The 20,900-nt window shown below is 42.4% G+C and overlaps 1 protein-coding gene across 9 annotated transcripts in view; it reads left to right on the top strand.

The window, feature by feature from the left end:
• Positions 1-20,900, top strand: part of LOC141161754 (sodium channel protein type 2 subunit alpha-like) — a 254,893-nt gene that overhangs the window by 70,277 nt on the left and 163,716 nt on the right. For all 9 annotated transcript variants that reach the window (XM_073647029.1, XM_073647035.1, XM_073647030.1 and 6 more), the window contains exon 3: positions 18,931-19,048. In XM_073647029.1, coding sequence (XP_073503130.1) covers positions 18,931-19,048 — 118 coding nt within the window. The remainder of the gene's footprint in view (positions 1-18,930; positions 19,049-20,900) is intronic.

Raw genomic sequence — 20,900 nt, forward strand, 5'->3', positions numbered from 1 at the left:
ATAAAGATGAGGGGGATCATACATACCAGGATAAGGATGAGGGGGCCATATATACCAGGGTAAGGATGAGGGGACCATACATACCAGGATAAGGATGAGGGGGTCATGCATACCAGGATAAGGATGAGGGGGGCATACATACCAGGATAAGGATGAGGGGGCCATACATACCAGGATAAGGATTAGGGGGATCATACATACCAGTATAAGGATGAGGGGGCCATGCATACCAGGATAAGGATGAGGGGGTCATGCATACCAGGATAAGGATGAGGGGGCCATGCATATCAGGATAAGGATGAGGGGGCCATGCATACCAAGATAATGATGAGGGGGCCATGAATACCAGGATAAGGATGAGGAGACCATGCGTACCAGGATAAGGATGAGGGGTGCCATGCATACCAGGATAGGGATGAGGGGTGCCATGCATACCAGGATGGGTATGAGGGGTGCCATGCATACCAGGATAAGGATGAGGGGTGCCATGCATACCAGGACAGGGATGAGGGGGGCCATGCATACCAGGATAGGGATGAGGGGTGCCATGCATACCAGGATAGGGATGAGGGGTGCCATGCATAGTAGGATGGGGATCAGGGGTGCCATGCATACCAGGATAAGGATGAGGGGTGCCATGCATACTTGGATAAGGATGAGGGGTGTCATGCATACCAGGATAAGGATGAGGGGTGTCATGCATATCAGGATGAAGAGGTGCCATGCACATCAGGATTGAGGGGTGCCACGCATAATAGGAAGAGGGGCATATGTACCAGGATGGGGGATATTATCAGAATTGGAGGACATTTCCCCTATACCAGTGTCAGCAGCAGACCCACTCCCCCTTAACAGTGCATCGTGACCACATTTTTTGCTTACATTTTTTTTTCTATTTTCCTCCTTTAAAACCTAGGTGCGTCTTATGGTCCGGTGCGTCTTATAGTCCAAAAAATACGGTTTGTCCCCAATCCAGCCTGCAAGACAAGTAAAAGAGCTTTTATTAGACTCACCTGGGGTCGGTCCGGTCCAAGAGGCGTCGCTGGTCTTCGTCCTCCCTTCTTCTTGCGATGCCATCCTCCTTCTTGCTTCAGGTGGATGACGCATCCTTACGTCATATACACAATTTCCCCGGCATCACGCTCCTGTGCAGGATGGCATCACAAGAAAAAGGGAGGCACCGGACCAAGACCAGTGACACCCCTTGGACCAGGCCACCCCGTGTGTGAGTATAACAAAAGCTCTTTTTCTTGTCTTGCAGGTCGGATCGGGGGCTTATATACAGCATTGTAGAATGCAGTGTATGAGGGCTGAAAGGTTTTGGTCTTATTTCATATGAGACAAACCTGGTGACAGGTTTGCTTTGAAGGAACACTCACTGCACTACCTTGATGTGGTAGAAAAAGGACACGATCACTGTCTGCTATCAGATTTCTGAGGAGGCAGGTGGTCAAAATCCCACGAGCAGGCACTGAGGTTTCAGTTTTCACAGTAAGGTGCATACTAAGCGCTAATGGTGTCTGTGCCTAAACTCCAAGACATACACCTCTGCTTATCCCAAAACATAAGAAAAGTCAGCTCCGATATGTTCTAAACCTTATAAGTAATCCATAGAAGTTTTGGAATTCTGTTCTACAGAGCAGTTAAGCAGAACTGAAAGTTTTCTGGCCTATGGATCAGCAGGTTCTCTGGAGGAGGAAGAATACCTACAGTGAAGCATGGCGGTGGCTAGGTGATGACTATAGTGAAGCATTGCATTGGCTTGGTTGTGCCTACAGTAAAGAAAAGCAGTGGCTCAGTGATGCTCTGGGGATTTGCTTCCTCTGGCAATAGAGACCTGCAGGTCACGATAGATTCAATCAAGTGTCAGGAAATTCTAGGAGAAGATGCCATGCCTTCTGTGAGATAGCTGGAGCTTAACTGTCATTGGACCTTCTAATGGGCAATGATCCCAAGCATACCACGAAATCCACCAAGGTTTCTGAAGAAGTCATTGAAGATGAAGATTCCTGAACTGTCTTCACAGTCGCCTGATTTGAACCCCATAGAAAATCTATGAAGGAAGTAGAAGAAGGTGGTTGCGGTAAACTTTAGAATATTAGTGAACTGGTGGCCATTGTCAGTAAAGGAAGAGCTGAGACTACTTGGGAAAGCTGCCAGAAGCTGGTGTCAGGCTGCGTATCACATTTGCAGTAGGTCATAACAGCCAGGAGTGCTCTACTGAATACTGAAGACACTTGTCATGATTTCATCATGGGGTGAGTAATTCTGAGACTGCAGTAGTTAGAAAAAGTGGCAATTTGTGATGACTTTGTGATGAATTTGGACAAACCACTTGTATTAATTGTTTTGAACCATTTAAATTGTTCTTGTTTCATTGGTTTATTGCAAACAGCAGAATGTTTGTAAATTTGGCTAATAAACCTAATTAGCATTGGGGATTGAATAATTTTGATTGCAATTGTAGATTTAAATAGCAAAATGTCATTCTCGGTAATGTTCGGTGTTTGCTGCGCTTGGAGTAAATGGTGCACAAAAAATCTATTTGCAAAAATGACTGTACAACAAAAGGACTGTTACATTAGGCCAGTTTTACGCATCCAATATTCACAGTCAAAGTACAGACAGCGATGCCCGGACCAGCCTCTGGTCTTCTAGCCTGAACTCATCAGCTTTATATGCGCCGATATCACTGTCAGGAGACCTGGGGCCGGAAATTGCACCATAATCAGACCATGAATGTCAGATGTGTTCAACCAGCCTGCTTCTCTGCTTGCATTTTAAAACGTTTAGGCTTTCAAAAATTGTCTTAGTGACGCTTTTTAGATTTATGTTCATGATTGTTTTTCTGACTATTGTTGTTGCTTTTCTTGTTCATAGGATTGTTTTATAATGAAACAATAGCATTGGAAAATTTCATTGCCAGCAAACAAGCAATTAACAATTAGCACAAAATCTTTTATAGTAATGTTTGCAATTCTCTTTTCATTCTTCAACTTGAGCATTTGCTAGGTTTTTACTAATTTGCTTGCTTTTCCATTTTCCATTGGGTTGTAGAAGTTTTGTGAGAGGTTCATTGTATAACTAAATCTGGTCATACTGTTTAGAAAGCTGCCAAAAAGTATCCCTACTCACAGGCGCTCTTGGTTATCGTGCGTATCTCAAGTGTCGTACTCATACCGATTTAACTGTTATCACTAGGGATGAGCCGACCCATGGAAGTTCGGGTTCTGTCACCCGACCTGAACTTTAGTTCAAAGTTTGGTTCGGGTATCAGAACTGTACCCGAAATTCAAAAAGAACTGAAACCCCATTGAAAACAATGGGGATCCGAACTTCTGAGCTGCTAAATTCTCTCTCTTTCTCCTCCCAGACTTTCCCCGGAACTTCGAACATTGCAAAGGACTTCCGGCAGAAGTCCATGTTCGGCTATTAGCACCAGACACAACTGTTCGGTACGAAGCCCGAACTTTTAAGTTCGGGTTTGCTCATCTCTAGTTATCACCTATAAAGCTGAATTTGCTTAGGGTATGTGCACACAATATCTTTTTCAGGTGGATTTTGCCTGGTACCTGCCTGAAAAAATGACACAAAACCACCGTAAGACTATGTTCACACGTTGCGTTTTTGTTGCGTTTTTTTCTGTAGACAAAACCCGCTCATTTGCATTAAAGAAACTGCGCAAAAAAAGCAGGTTTTGCCATGGTTTTTGATGCATTTTTTTGCTGTGTTTTTCAGGTACATTGGCCTATTGTGCATGCTGATACAGTTTAGTGCCTTCTGTTCTTGAGTTTTCTGCACCAAAAACGCAGAAAAACTTGATACCTGCGTTTTTCCGGCGTTTTTGCAGTTACTCATTGCTTTTTATGGGTGAAAAAAGGCTGCAAAACGCTGAAAGAAGAGACATGCTGCAGTTTTGAAAAACGCAGCAGTTACCAAATCAGTCAGGAAAAAAAAAAACCAATGTGTGTTCATGAGATTTCTGAAATCTCATAGCTTTTGCTGGTACTGTAAAACGCAGCTTTTAATTTGCATAAAAAAGCAGCAAAAAAAAAACGCAGCAAAAACGTAACGTGTGAACATAGCCTAAAAGTGAATATATTGCACAACAATGTCAATATGACATTGCTGTGCACATGATCAGTGCCTTGCTACTTCTTTTAACGGATTCAGGGTTCGGAAACCGAGAAACGGTTAAAAGAAGCAACACATTTATTCTTTTTCGTTGGCTTTGTTTGTAAGCTGCCATTTCTATTTAGTTGAAAGCACTGGAAAAAAAAACATAGAAAAAAATAAATACAAAACCGCCAGCAAAGACGCTAGGAAAATCTAGGCTCCGCCAGTGTCTTAAAGCGGTCATGTGCTCATACCCTTTAGGTAATACCCTATTAAAGGATTTATCCAGCTTATAATTATGAATTAAAACAGATGTTCTAAAAAGAAATGAAACATTACTCACTTTTTCGTTCCCTCCATAATCCAGGGGTGACCCTCGAACAATGCTCCTGGTCTTTGTTTACGTATGACCAGCATGTGACTGCTGTGGCCATTGATTGGTTGGCATCGGTGGTGATGTCAATAATAGGGTACGTGACCACTGCAGTCACTGATTGACTGCACCGGTCATGTGCCAGCCACATGTAAACTAATACCAAGAGCATCGCTGGAGGGTCGGTGCTGGATGATCGGTGCAAAGAATAAGTGGGTAATATTTTCATTTGATATTTATAACATTCTCAAAAAATATAAAGTAGAACTTTTCTAAAAGGGGGTATAAAAAAAATTGAAAACAATATTTTTTTTAATTTAATATATAGAGTGCTATTGCGTAGATAGTGAAAGGGGTGCAGGTTTTATTGGCAGCTGCCGTGCTGAATTTTAGGGACAGAGATTGGACCAGACATTTTGAAAGTTTTCAATGTGATTCCTTCTCTCTAAGCGTCGTGACATTAGGAACAATTTCTTCTAATGGCCTCACGTTGTTTTCATATTTAATAGACTGTTTATAAGTGTTTATATCGTAGACTCGTGCATTATAACAAGACAATTACACCCCGTTAACTTTCTCTCAATTTTGCCATCACTTTTGCTTGAATATTTCTGAATATCGGCCAAAAGGCTATTTACTTGGATTCCTGTTTTTGTAATGAGTAGCCTCTTTGTAGAGTGATACTTTGTAAAGATAATTAGTTGTCATTATCTGAGGTAATGGGAAATAAAACATTTCAATTACTAATTGGGATGAATTATGCAATTATTCCAATGGACTCAACAAAGCTGGAGAAAGAGAAAATATATTTTCTGAGCAGAAATTTCTCATAGCAGTGCAGTAGCCGCTGTCTACGAAAGGATAGCCCACAGATCAGATCAGTGAAAATCCGGGGCTGAGTGCCGTGAATATGACATTAACTTTCTGACCCCCCCCCCCCAAACACGTCATGTGAACCCTGGCTAAATTTCACCAAGAGTAGGGAAAATAAATAACTAATATTTACCCAATATATTCCACTAAAGACAGGCGGCCATGTTATATATCACCTAGAGACAGGCAGCCATGTTATATATCACCTAGAGACAGGCAGCCAAGTTATATATCACCTAGAGACAGGCAGCCACGTTATATATCACCTAGAGACAGGCGGCCATGTTATATATCACCTAGAGACAGGCAGCCATGTTATATATCACCTAGAGACAGGCGGCCAAGTTATATATCACCTAGAGACAGGCAGCCACGTTATATATCACCTAGAGACAGGCAGCCATGTTATATATCACCTAGAGACAGGCGGCCAAGTTATATATCACCTAGAGACAGGCAGCCATGTTATATATCACCTAGAGACAGGCAGCCATGTTATATATCACCTACAGACAGGCGGCCAAGTTATATATCACCTAGAGACAGGCAGCCACGTTATATATCACCTAGAGACAGGCAGCCATGTTATATATCACCTAGAGACAGGCGGCCAAGTTATATATCACCTAGAGACAGGCAGCCATGTTATATATCACCTAGAGACAGGCAGCCATGTTATATATCACCTAGAGACAGGCAGCCATGTTATACATGACCTAGAGACAGGCAGCCATGTTATACATGACCTAGAGACAGGCGGCCAAGTTATATATAACCTGGAGACAGGCAGCCATGTTATATATCACCTAGAGACAGGCAGCCATGTTATATATCACCTAGAGACAGGCAGCCATGTTATATATCACCTAGAGACAGGTAGCCACGTTATATATCACCTAGAGACAGGCAGCCATGTTATATATCACCTAGAGACAGGCAGCCATGTTATATATCACCTGGAGACAGGCAGCCATGTTATATATCACCTAGAGACAGGCAGCCATGTTATATATCACCTAGAGACAGGCAGCCATGTTATATATCACCTAGAGACAGGCAGCCATGTTATACATGACCTAGAGACAGGCAGCTATATTATATATCACCTGGAGACAGGCAGCCGTGTTATATATCACCTAGAGACAGGCAGCCATGTTATATATCACCTAGAGACAGGCGGCCATGTTATATATCACCTAGAGACAGGCAGCCACGTTATATATCACCTAGAGACAGGCGGCCATGTTATATATCACCTAGAGACAGGCAGCCATGTTATGTATCATCTAGAGACAGGCAGCTATGTTATATATCACCTGGAGACAGGCAGCCATGTTATATATCACCTGGAGACAGGCAGCCATGTGATATATCACCTAGAGACAGGCAGCCATGTTATACATGACCTAGAGACAGACAGTCGTGTTATATATCACCTAGAGACAGGCAGCCATGTTATATATCACCTAGAGACAGGCAGCTATGTTATATATCACCTGGAGACAGGCAGCCATGTTATACATCACCTAGAGACAGGCGGCCATGTTATACATCACCTAGAGACAGGCAGCCATGTTATATATCACCTAGAGACAGGCAGCCATGTTATACATGACCTAGAGACAGGCAGCCGTGTTATATATCACCTAGAGACAGGCAGCCATGTTATATATCACCTAGAGACAGGCAGCTATGTTATATATCACCTGGAGACAGGCAGCCATGTTATACATCACCTAGAGACAGGCGGCCATGTTATACATCACCTAGAGACAGGCAGCCATGTTATATATCACCTAGAGACAGGCAGCTATGTTATATATCACCTGGAGACAGGCAGTCATGTTATACATGACCTAGAGACAGGCAGCTATGTTATATATCACCTGGAGACAGGCAGCCATGTTATACATCACCTAGAGACAGGCAGCCATGTTATATATCACCTAGAGACAGGCAGCTATGTTATATATCACCTGGAGACAGGCAGCCATGTTATATATCACCTAGAAACAGGCGGCCATGTAATATATCACCTAGAGACAGGCGGCTATGTTATATATCACCTAGAGACAGGCAGCCATGTTATATATCACCTAGAGACAGGCAGCCATGTTATATATCACCTAGAGACAGGCAGCTATGTTATATATCACCTGGAGACAGGCAGCCATGTTATATATCACCTAGAGACAGGCAGCCATGTTATACATGACCTAGAGACAGGCAGCCGTGTTATATATCACCTAGAGACAGGCAGCCATGTTATATATCACCTAGAGACAGGCAGCTATGTTATATATCACCTGGAGACAGGCAGCCATGTTATACATCACCTAGAGACAGGCGGCCATGTTATACATCACCTAGAGACAGGCGGCCATGCTATATATCACCTAGAGACAGGCAGCTATGTTATATATCACCTGGAGACAGGCAGCCATGTTATATATCACCTAGAGACAGGCAGCGGTGTTATATATCACCTAGAGACAGGCAGCCATGTTATATATCACCTAGAGACAGGCAGCTATGTTATATATCACCTGGAGACAGGCAGCCATGTTATACATCACCTAGAGACAGGCGGCCATGTTATACATCACCTAGAGACAGGCAGCCATGTTATATATCACCTAGAGACAGGCAGCTATGTTATATATCACCTGGAGAAAGGCAGCCATGTTATACATGACCTAGAGACAGGCAGCTATGTTATATATCACCTGGAGACAGGCAGCCGTGTTATATTTCACCAAGAGACAGGCAGCCATGTTATATATCACCTAGAGACAGGCAGCCATGTTATACATGACCTAGAGACAGGCAGCTATGTTATATATCACCTGGAGACAGGCAGCCATGTTATGCATCACCTAGAGACAGGAGGCCATGTTATACATCACCTAGAGACAGGCAGCCATGTTATATATCACCTAGAGACAGGCACCTATGTTATGTATCACCTGGAGACAGGCAGCCATGTTATATATCACCTAGAGACAGGCGGCCATGTTATACATCACCTAGAGACAGGCAGCCATGTTATATATCACCTAGAGATAGGCAGCTATGTTATATGTAATCTAGAGAGAGGCAGCCATGTTATATATCACCTAGAGACAGGCAGCCATGTTATACATCACCTAGAGACAGGCAGCCATGTTATATGTCATCTATAGACAGGCTGCCATATTATACATCACCTAGAGACAGGCTGCCATGTTATATATAACCTATAGACAGGCAGCTATGTTATATATCACCTAGAGACAGGCAGCCATATTATATATCACCTAGAGACAGGCAGCCATATTATACATCACCTAGAGACAGGCTGCCATGTTATATATCACCTAGAGACAGTTAGCCATGTTATACATCACCTAGAGACAGGCACCCATGTTATATATCACCTAGAGACACGCGGCCATGTTATACATCACCTAGAGACAGGCAGCTATGTTATATATCACCTAGAGACAGGCGGCCATGCTATATATCACCTAGAGACAGGCAGCTATGTTATATATCACCTGGAGACAGGCAGCCATGTTATACATCACCTAGAGACAGGCACCCATGTTATATATCACCTAGAGACACGCGGCCATGTTATACATCACCTAGAGACAGGCAGCCATGTTATATATCACCTAGAGACAGGCAGCTATGTTATATATAACCTAGAAACAGGTAGCCATGTTATATATCACCTAGAGACAGGCAGCCATGTTGTACATCACCTAGAGACAGGCAGCCATGTTATATATCACCTAGAGACAGGCAGCCATGTTATATATCACCTAGAGACAGGCTGCCACGTTATATATCACCTAGAGACAGGCGGCCATGTTATATATCACCTAGAGACCTAGGCTGCCATGTTATATATCACCTAGAGACAGGCGGCCATGTTATATATCACCTAGAGACAGGCGGCCATGTTATATATCACCTAGAGACAGGCGGCCATGTTATATATCACCTAAAGACATAGGCAGCCATGTTATATATCACCTAGAGACAGGCGGCTATGTTATATATCACCTAGAGACAGGCAGCCATGTTATATATCACCTAGAGACAGGCAGCCATGTTATATATCACCTAGAGACTGGCGGCCATGTTATATATCACCTAGAGACATAGGCAGCCATGTTATATATCAGCTAGAGACAGGCAGCCATGTTATATATCACCTAGAGACAGGCGGCCATGTTATACATCACCTAGAGACATAGGCAGCTGACGCGCCCCATGAGCCGTGGGGTACTCGGTGCCGGGCCGGTCGTTGCTTGGGGGAGATGTCACAGTGGTGGTGACCCGGTCCGTGACCCAGGACGGTCATTCAAAAGGGGAATTATTTACAGGGGATTAAAGTTTTTGTATAGAGTTTGTGACGCCACCTGTGGTATGCGGCTATATGGAGCTGCCGCTGCTGTGCAGAACCTCTGGAGCTGATGTTTAGTGCAGCAGAGTTGGTTCAGCTCTCCACAGGTAGAGCCTAGCTCCAGGGCAGTGTAGATGTTGTAGTGAAGTAGATGATGCTGGGCGTTGTAGTGCAGGGGTGATGGCGCAGATAATAATCACAGAGACAGTGAGGTGCAGTCCTCAGGGTCTTTACTCACGGTTGTTGCAATCCAAGTTACAGGCACCAGTGTAACTTCCCTCGTCATGCTGCACTTACTCAGGCAGGGGTTCAGCCAACCTTCAGATATCTCCGGAGTACTTAGCGGGACCCCCTTCTGTGTGTTCTCTCTCTGGCCGTCTCCCTGCACCTCATACCTAGTGTCCCAATCCTGTACCCGCGGGCCTTGTCGGGCGACGTCTGATCCGTCCCCTGGGTCCTCTATGGCTACCTTCTTGGTGAGACTGATATGGACTGTTGGCTGCAGGACTTGAAATGCTGCAGCCTCCGGTTTCTAGTTGAGACATAAAGTCCTCCGCTAGTTGAGGGACCGGTCCCCTTTGTGTGGCCTGATCCCTCCACCTCCTGGTAGATTTGGGCGTACGGGTGGCCTCCAGCACTGCCCATACCCCTGGGGTCCCTTCTTCGTTCCTGGAGCCCTTCCTGCTCCACTCCTTCAGTCCTGGGCCTCTCCTCAGGCCCTCCTCCTGAGCAGAGCTCCTACAGAGCTTCTGCTCCCAACTCCTCTCACTGTAGACTCTTCTTTGACTCCACACTTTCTCAAGATGGCTTCTCTATTTATACTTTCCTTCATGTGCTCCCCTAAGCTACTTCCTCCACCCACACCCACTACATAGTTCCACCCCTCAGCTAGGGACCAGGGACTGTGCTCTCCCTTAGGAGCAATCTCGCCCTGCCCCCCACTGGTGTGGAATGTGTTGGATGCAGGTGTTAGGATCCCGAGCTGTACTCCTTCCTTACCTGAGAGTGAGATACCACACCTCTGGGTGAGATGCAATACCTCTGTGGCGACCGAACCCTCAGGGGCGCCACACAGCCATGTTATATATCACCTAGAGACAGGCAGCTATGTTATATATCACCTAGAGAGAGGCAGCCATGTTATATATCACCTAGAGACAGGCAGCTATGTTATATATAACCTAGAGACAGGCAGACATGTTATATATCACCTAGAGACAGGCAGCCATGTTATACATCACCTAGAGACAGGCAGCCATGTTATATATCACCTAGAGACAGGCTGCCATGTTATATATCACCTAGAGACAGGCAGCCATGTTATATATCTCCTAGAGGCAGGCAGCCATGTTATATATCACCTAAAGACATAGGCAGCCATGTTATATATCGCCTAGAGACAGGCGGCCATGTTATATATCACCTAGAGACAGGCAGCCATGTTATATATCACCTAGAGACAGGCAGCCATGTTATATATCACCTAGAGACAGGCGGCCATGTTATATATCACCTAGAGACATAGGCAGCCATGTTATATATCACCTAGAGACAGGCAGCCATGTTATATATCACCTAGAGACAGGCGGCCATGTTATACATCACCTAGAGACATAGGCAGCTGACGCGCCCCCTGGGCCGTGGGGTACTCGGTGCCGGGCCGGTCGTTGCTTGGGGGAGATGTCACAGTGGTGGTGACCCGGTCCGTGACCCAGGACGGTCATTCAAAAGGGGAATTATTTACAGGGGATTAAAGTTTTTGTATAGAGTTCGTGACGCCACCTGTGGTATGCGGCTATATGGAGCCGCCGCTGCTGTGCAGAGCCTCTGGAGCTGATGTTTAGTGCAGCAGAGTTGGTTTAGCTCTCCACAGGTAGAGCCTAGCTCCAGGGCAGTGTAGATGTTGTAGTGAAGTAGATGATGCTGGGCGTTGTAGTGCAGGGGTGATGGCGCAGATAATAATCACAGAGACAGTGGGGTGCAGTCCTCAGGGTCTTTACTCACGGTTATTGCAGTCCAAGTTACAGGCACCAGTGTAACTTCCCTCGTCGTGCTGCACTTACTCAGGCAGGGGTTCAGCCAACCTTCAGATATCTCCGGAGTACTTAGCGGGACCCCCTTCTGTGTGTTCTCTCTCTGGCCGTCTCCCTGCACCTCATACCTAGTGTCCCAATCCGGTACCTGCGGGCCTTGTCGGGCGACGTCTGATCCGTCCCCTGGGTCCTCTATGGCTACCTTCTTGGTGAGACTGATATGGACTGTTGGCTGCAGGACTTGAAATACTGCAGCCTCCGGTTTCTAGTTGAGACATAAAGTCCTCCGCTAGTTGAGGGACCGGTCCCCTTTGTGTGGCCTGACCCCTCCACCTCCTGGTAGATTTGGGCGTACGGGTGGCCTCCAGCACTGCCCGTACCCCTGGGGTCCCTTCTTCGTTCCTGGGGCCCTTCCTGCTCCACTCCTTCTCCTTCAGTCCTGGGCCTCTCCTCAGGCCCTCCTCCTGAGCAGAGCTCCTACAGAGCTTCTGCTCCCAACTCCTCTCACTGTAGACTCTTCTCTGACTCCACACTTTCTCAAGATGGCTTCTCTATTTATACTTTCCTTCATGTGCTCCCCTAAGCTACTTCCTCCACCCACACCCACTACATAGTTCCACCCCTCAGCTAGGGACCAGGGACTGTGCTCTCCCTTAGGAGCAATCTCGCCCTGCCCCCCACTGGTGTGGAATGTGTTGGATGCAGGTGTTAGGGTCCCGAGCTGTACTCCTTCCTTACCTGAGAGTGAGATACCACACCTCTGGGTGAGATGCAATACCTCTGTGGCGACCGAACCCTCAGGGTTTATTGGAGGATGATCCAGACAGGCGGATGCAGTTTAGTGTTTGATAAATCTCCCCCTTCATAACCTTATTACACTTTCTGTCCACCTACTTTTGGACCACCCTGTATATATATATATATATATATATATATATATATATATATATACATATACAGTTAGGTCCATATATATTTGGACTGAGACCACATTTTTCTAATTTTGGTTCTAGACATTACCACAATGAATTTTAAACAAACCAATTCAGATGCAGTTGAAGATCAGACTTTCAGCTTTCATTTGAGGGTATCCACATTAAAATTGGATGAAGGGTTTAGGAGTTTCAGCTCCTTAACATGTGCCACCCTGTTTTTAAAGGAACCAAAAGTAATTGGACAGATTAAATAATTGTAAATAAAATGTTCATTTCTAGTACTAGGTTGAAAACCCTTTGTTGGCAATGACTGCCTGAAGTCTTGAACTCATGGACATCACCAGACGCTGGGTTTCCTCCTTTTTGATGCTCTGCCAGGCCTTCACTGCGGTGGTTTTTAGTTGCTGTTTGTTTGTGGGCCTTTCTGTCTGAAGTTTAGTCTTTAACAAGTGAAATGCATGCTCAATTGGGTTGAGATCAGGTGACTGACTTGGACATTCAAGAATATTCCACTTCTTTGCTTTAATAAACTCCTGGGTTGCTTTAGCTTTATGTTTTGGGTCATTGTCCATCTGTAGTATGAAACGACGACCAATCAGTTTGGCTGGATCTGAGCACACAGTATGGCTCTGAATACATCAGAATGCATTCGGCTGCTTCTGTCCTGTGTCACATCATCAATAAACACTAGTGACCCAGTGCCACTGGCAGCCATGCATGCCCAAGCCATCACACTGCCTCCGCCATGTTTTACAGATGATGTGGTATGCTTTGGATCATGAGCTGTACAACGCCTTCGCCATACTTATCTCTTTCCATCATTCTGGTAGAGGTTGATCTTGGTTTCATCTGTCCAAAGAATGTCTTTCCAGAACTTTGCTGGCTTTTTTAGATGTTTTTTAGCAAAGTCCAGTCCAGTCTTTTTATTCTTGATGCTTATGAGTGGCTTGCACCGTGCAGTGAACCCTCTGTATTTACTTTCATGCAGTCTTCTCTTTATGGTAGATTTGGATATTGATACGCCTACCTCCTGGAGAGTGTTGTTCACTTGGTTGGCTGTTGTGAAGGGGTTTCTCTTCACCATGGAGATTATTCTGCGATCATCCACCATTGTTGTCTTCGGTGGGCGCCCAGGTCTTTTTGCATTGATGAGTTCACCAGTGCTTTCTTTCTTTCTCAGGATGTACCAAACTGTAGATTTTGCCACTAATATTGTAGCAATTTCTCAGATGGGTTTTTTCTGTTTTTGCAGCTTAAGGATGGCTTGTTTCACCTGCATGGAGAGCTCCTTTGACCGCATGTTTACTTCACAGCAAAACCTTCCAAATGCAAGCACCACACCTCAAATCAACTCCAGGCCTTTTATCTGTTTAATTGAGAATGACATAACGAAGGGATTGCCCACACCTGTCCATGAAATAGTCTTGGACAATTACTTTTGGTCCCTTTAAAAACAGGGTGGCACATGTTAAGGAGCTGAAACTCCTAAACCCTTCATCCAATTTTAATGTGGATACCCTCAAATGAAAGCTGAAAGTCTGAACTTCAACTGCATCTGAATTGTTTTGTGCAAAATTCATTGTGGTAATGTCTAGAACCAAAATTAGAAAAATGTTGTCTCTGTCCAAATATATATGGACCTAACTGTATATATATATATATATATATATATATATGACATAATATAATATAATATATACAAAAAATGAGGCAGCACAAGCAAAGACAAAATACAGTTGGTAGGTGCCAGCCTGCAGGTTACAGCCCAGTAACCTCATAATATAAAGGCAATGGCATGGCATTGCTTTATTTTGCACTCTGGGCAAATTGAAAGTTTGTTCATTTTTTTATATTCCTTCAGTGTGCTGCCTTCTTTTTTGCATATACAGTGGTGTGAAAAAGTGTTTGTCCCCTTCCTGATTTCTTATTCTTCTGCATGTTTGTCACACTTAAATGTTTCAGATCACAAAACAAATTTAAATATTAGACAAAGATAACACAAGTAAACACAAAATGCAGTTTTTAAATGAAGGTCTTTATTATTAAGGGAAAAAAATAAAAACCTGCAGGGCTCTGTGTGAAAAGGTGATTGCCCCCCCCCACCCCTAAAACATAAATTAACTGTGGTTTATCACATCTTTGGGAAGCTGAGTTCAATTCCCCTAGCCACACACAGGCCTGATTACTGCCACACCTGTTCTCAATCAATAAATCACTTAAATAGGACCTGCCTGATAAAGTGAAGTAAACCGAAAGATCCTCAAAAGCTAGACATCATGCTGCGATCCAAAGAAATTCAGGAACAAATGACAAACAAAGTAATTGAGATTTATTAGTCTGGAAAAGGTTATAAAGCCATTTCTAAAGCTTTGGGGCTCCAGCGAACCACAGTGAGAGCCATTATCTACAAATGGCGAAAACATGGAACAGTGTTGAACCTTCCCAGGAGTGGCCGGCCGACCAAAATTACCACAAGAGTGCAGCGACGACTCATCCAAGAGGTCACAAAAACTCCACAACAACATCCAAAGAACTGCAGGCCTCACTTGCTTCAGTTAAGGTCACTGTTCATGACTCTACCATAAAAAATAGACTGGGCAAAATGGCATGCATGGCAGCGTTCCAAAATGAAAACCACTGAGCAAAAAGAACATAAAGGCTCATGTCACTTTTGCCGGAAAACATCTTGATGATCGCCAAGACTTTTGAGAGAATACTCTGAGGACTGACGAGACAAAAGTTTAACTTTTTGGAAGATGTATATCCCATTACGTCTGGTGTACAAGTAACACAGCATTTCAGAAAAGGAACATCATACCAACAGTAAAATATAGTGGTGGTAGTGTGATTGTCTGGGGCTGTTTTGCTTCTTCAGGACCTGGAAACTTGCTGTGGTAAATGGAACCATGAATTCTGCTGTTTACCAAAAAATCCTGAAGGAGAATGTCCAGCCATCTGTTCGTGATCTCAAGCTGAAGCGCACTTGGGTTATGCAGCAGGGCAAAGATCCAAAACAGGCTTAAGAAAATCAAAATTAAGACTTTGGAGTGGCCTAGTCAAAGTCCTGACCTTAATCCAATTGAGATGCTGTGGCATGTCCTTGAAAATGCAGTTCATGATCAGAAACCCTCTAATGTGGCTGAATTACAACAATTTTGCAAAGATGAGTGGCCAAAATTCCTCTAGACCGTTGTAAAAGACCCATTGCCAGTTATCACAAATGCTTGATTGCAGTTGTTGCTGCTAAGGGCGGCCCAACCAGTTATTAGGTTTAGGGGAAATCACCTTTTCACACAGGGCCCTGTAGGTTTGAATTTCTTTTTCCCTTAATAATAAAGGCCTTCATTTAAAAACTGCATTTTGTGTTTACTTGTGTTATCTTTGTCTAATATTTAAATTTGTTTTGCGATTTGAAACATTTAAGTGTGACAAACATGCAAAAGAATAAGAAATCAGGAAGGAGGAAAACACTTTTTCATACCACTGCATATATATATACACATATACTATATGTATAACGCTCATCCTACCAATTCCCACCACTTCTTTGCAGCTTTGTGTCTATATTCCCTATTTGGTACAAAAGGGCATGTGACTACCTGCTGAGGCGAAGAGAGTCCAATATCTGCAATTTTGGACTCCTGTTGACCTTTTTTTCGGTAATGTCCATCTTTTTTGCCGGACACAATAGCATAGATAACTGCACTATTGTGTACTGCATAAAAGACACACCTGTTGCAGACTCTTTTTGCTTCATTGCATTTAATGACTTAGTCACGGTTCCCTCTGAATCTTATTTTTCCGACCTCCAGACAGAATCCCCCGATGGAGACAGCAGAGGAGGCTCAAACATTGTTTCAAAAGAGTCTAATTATAATCATGAAAAGGAGAAGCTTGAAGGTTCCCAAAACAGAATTAAATGCGGGTTGTACGCAATTTATCTATTGTAACCATGCAAATTTTTGTCTCCTTAAGAAAATTTTACATAAGTGGAAAAATGACAACTCCATCCTGGATTCAGATAAGTCAGACCTTAGTAGCTTAGGTCTTCCCTTATTAGTTTAATAGAAAAGTCCATACAGGTTTAATTTATCCACATGATATTTTATATTCCCTCCCAATGTACCTTAATTGGCAGGTTAACCTCAGCGAAATGTTGGAGATGCCAATTGACCACTTGAACAGTCATGCATATGTTTTCAGCATGTTGGGCACTCCAGAAGTAACTACTGGCACAAGATTCTTGATTTTCTGGAAACGTATCTGCTTACTCAAAAAAAATTGAATCGCAAAAATTTCTTTCATTGGAATTGTAGATGACATCCATGTTACTGGTGCTAATTGTAGTTTTTAAACCTCTTCTTATATTATTGGAAAAAGTTTATCCTATCTTGTCTGGGACATTTATGTCTTATCGAGAAGATAGGCAATCAATGTCTGATATATGTAGGTCCCATGGGTAAGGCCCAGATCTATCTCAAGAATGGGAATATAAAGGTAACCATGCATGCACGACTATCTACTTTTATTTGTATTGGAGTTCAAAAATTTCCCAGTTTGCTTCCATGGCAATTTTTTAAACTCCAATACTCCAATACAAATGAAATTGAAGAACTTTGAATACGTAGCAACTAGTGATGAGCGAGCATGCTTGCCACTGATCGATACTCGATCAAGCATCAGGGTGATCGAGTATACTCGTTACTCGATTGAGTATTGAGTGTAAGATCCGATGACACGATGCGGCCAGCCAATCACAGTAATGCCAGTAGCCAAAATGGTTATGGCATTACCATGTATGGCAAGCAATTCATGCATGTTTTTGGCTGTCTAACAGCCGCGAAGCATGCAGGGCGGGGACTCGAGCATGGCTTTCGAGCACCTACGATACTCGAAAATCTGAGCACCCTGATGCACTAGTGGCAACCTCTCCATTTCAGACAATGTGTAATATGGCCCCATTCTAGAGATCAATAGATCCTGTTCTTGAGAAGTCTAGAAGCCACCCTTAAAAGTTGCACCTACTTTTGCAGCAATATTTTATATATTTTTTGCTATTGCTATGATGCATTGCAAATAAAAAATAAAGCAAATTTGAAATGTCCTGTCGTTTTGTGAATACAGTTTCTATGCAGTCTTGTGTGTCTCCATGTTAACAATATACAAACAATCCCTATATAGTCTGACCCTACCTTCCTACTTCCATCCATCTGCTGCTTCTTACTAATGTACAGTTGAAACCAGAAGTTTACATACACTACCTTCATTTATCTTGAAATTGTACCCAAGGATGAGCCAGACTTGTGCAAGTCCACAATTCTCTTCTTGATATCTTGGCTGATTTCTTTAGACTTTCCCATGATACTACACAAAGAAGCAGTGTGTTTCAGGTGTGCATTAAAATACTTCCACAGGTGTGTCTCTAATTAACTCAGGTGTTGCCAAAAAAACTATCAGAAGCTTCCAAACACATGACATCATCATATGGGCAGTCCAGAATTGTTTAAAGATATAGTAATCTTAGTGTATGTAAACTTTTGACTTTGCAGTAAGTAATAAAAATGCCTTAAAACATTCTCTCTCTCTCATTATTCTGGCATTTGGCAAATATTAAAAATTATGGTAATCCTAATTGACCTAAAACGGGAAAGGTTTATTCTAATTACATGTCAGATATTGAGAAAACATGTATATGTGTCCTTTTATATAGTGTATGTAAACTTCTGGTTTCAACTGTACATTCAGAAGGTTAGCAAAAAATAGATACTGGTCTTCTTCTTCTGCCTGTTAATATACTTTTGTAATGTCTTGTATAACATTTCATATTTTCAGCTACCGTCCATCATGGTTCAACTTTTACAAGTTTTTGCCATATTTCACTCCTTTTCTAAAAAGCACAAATAATAAATGTTCTAAAATAATAAAAATAAATAGTATTTGAACCTCCTGCCGATTCAGTGCAGATGTTCCAGTTGCTTTCGCTGGTCTCTGTTTACAGTCTGCCAGTGATGTTGTGCTGTACTAGCATGTGACCACTGCAGCCAATCATTGTCCTCAGTAGTCACATGCCGTACTCACTGACATCAGTGTTCAGTGCTGAGATGAGTACTGTTTTTTATCTTATGATATTTGCTGCTCATTTTGTTGCTTCATATTTTTAATTCTGTAACCCTAAAACTAACCCATTTTTGTTTTCTTTCTGTCTAGACCTTTATAGTATTGAATAGAGGGAAGACACTCTTCCGCTTTAGTGCCACGTCTGCCTTGTACATTTTAACTCCCTTCAACCCTGTTAGAAGATATTCAATAAAGATTTTGGTACATTCATATCCTTTACTAATAATTACAATTCATTCATGATTGCGACCTGAAAGTGTAACTATAAAGTTTTTGGCATAAAGGCTTGTTCACACATAGCTTATTTTTTGCAATGTTTTAAGTAATTGCAAAATGAATGAGATTTTTCGAAATCTTATTCACATGGTGTATTTTCTATTTTGTTTTTTAAAAAAATGCAGCATGTTAATTTTCCGCGTTTTTATTGCAGCCTTTTGCCATGGAGATCATATTGACTTTACACCAAAAAAACGTGCATAAAAGATCTGCAAAAAAAATGCAATTTTTCGTGCAGAATAAAACACATAAAAAAGCTACGTGTGAACATACCCTAAGGCTTGATTCATGCATAAGCTTTCAATGTAGTTTGTTTGTCTATCTGGTATTGCAACGAACCTCACTGAAGTGAAGGGATCAGAGCTGCTCCACTACACTCAACCCATGATAAGAGGTGGCGCCATTTTTTAAAGAAAGTATGCATTTGGAAAAGAAGTAATTTCCAGCATCAGGATCTGCCATAAAAATCCATAATTTTTTAAGTAGCAAAAATGTTCCAACCAGGAAAGGAAAAAATGAGAGAATGCAAACACCTCTACCACCACTAAAAAAAAAAGTTCAAATACTGGGCAAATGCGTTTCGGACGCATGTCCTAAATCATTGCGCTGATTAAGGACATGTGTCCGAAATGCGTTTTCTCTGGATTTTAACTATTTTACAAGTTTCCATTAGATTTCTAACATCATCCAGCTGATAAATGTCCTGATTCATAAGTAACCAGTGCTATAAATGTTTCAGCTAATACATTAATATACCAAATCTAATATCATCAAAAAATGACTTATTGTATAAATCAGATTTTCATGTCAATTATGTATATTATTATTATTTATTTATTTATTTTCTATTTTGGCGCTTTTTATTTTTCATATCACGATCTTTATTAAATATACATGATTAGTAATTTTGCAGTTTTCACACTGGCTACTGGAGCTTTTTTAGACTCATATTTCCTGTCCTTTCAGGAAGAGTTTTCGGCAGGCTCCTTATCATCAGAGGCAGGGTTAAAATGACAGGTAACATCTTTATGCAAAGCTGATAACAAAGGATCCACCAATCACAAAAGGTGACGTCTTAGCTCCCCTTGCTCCCCTTCCCCTTATAATGATATTTGCATACGCTCGTTAGATGTTTCAATACAAAAGACAGGGTCAGTGTCTGACCATTGCTGTTAATGTGCATGCATTGTTTCCTGAAACAACAGGAAGATGGAGACTAAAAAAACTCCAATGGCCAGTGGGGAAATAGCAAAATTTCTGATTTTTATTTTAAATACATATTGATATACAGTGCTGCTCACCATTATTGGCTCCCCTTGATTTTTTCATAGACTGTACAATATCTTCAGAAATAAATGGAAATGTACCAAAGTTATATCCTCAGGATTTTTTAATTAGTGGTCTAAAGTAATATAACAATAAAACATTGTTTTTCTATTTCCGTGTTGCAATTTCAAAGAAGAAACAGAATAAACAGCATGTGCAGCAATAAAGGCACTCCTAATCAATACTTGGTTGCAGACCCTTTGGCATTGATGACAGCCTTCAAACATTTCTTGTAGCCATCTACAGTATAAGTTTCTTGCATTTCTCAGCTGGAATTTTCTCCCCCTCTTCCTTTGCAGTTTGTTCAAGCTCCTGAATGTTTGCAGGGTTCTTTTTCTCAATGGCAGATTTCAGCTCGCCCCAAAGATTTTCAATGGGATTGAGGTCAGGACTCATTGCTGGCCATTTTAAAACAGTCCATTTTTTCTTTTTCAACCATTCCTGTGTACTTTTGGATG

The sequence above is a fragment of the Phyllobates terribilis genome, unplaced genomic scaffold (assembly GCF_046119375.1).
Source record: "Phyllobates terribilis strain yellow unplaced genomic scaffold, ASM4611937v1 Scaffold_9__5_contigs__length_417890890, whole genome shotgun sequence".
In the NCBI taxonomy this organism is placed as follows: Eukaryota; Metazoa; Chordata; class Amphibia; order Anura; family Dendrobatidae; genus Phyllobates; species Phyllobates terribilis.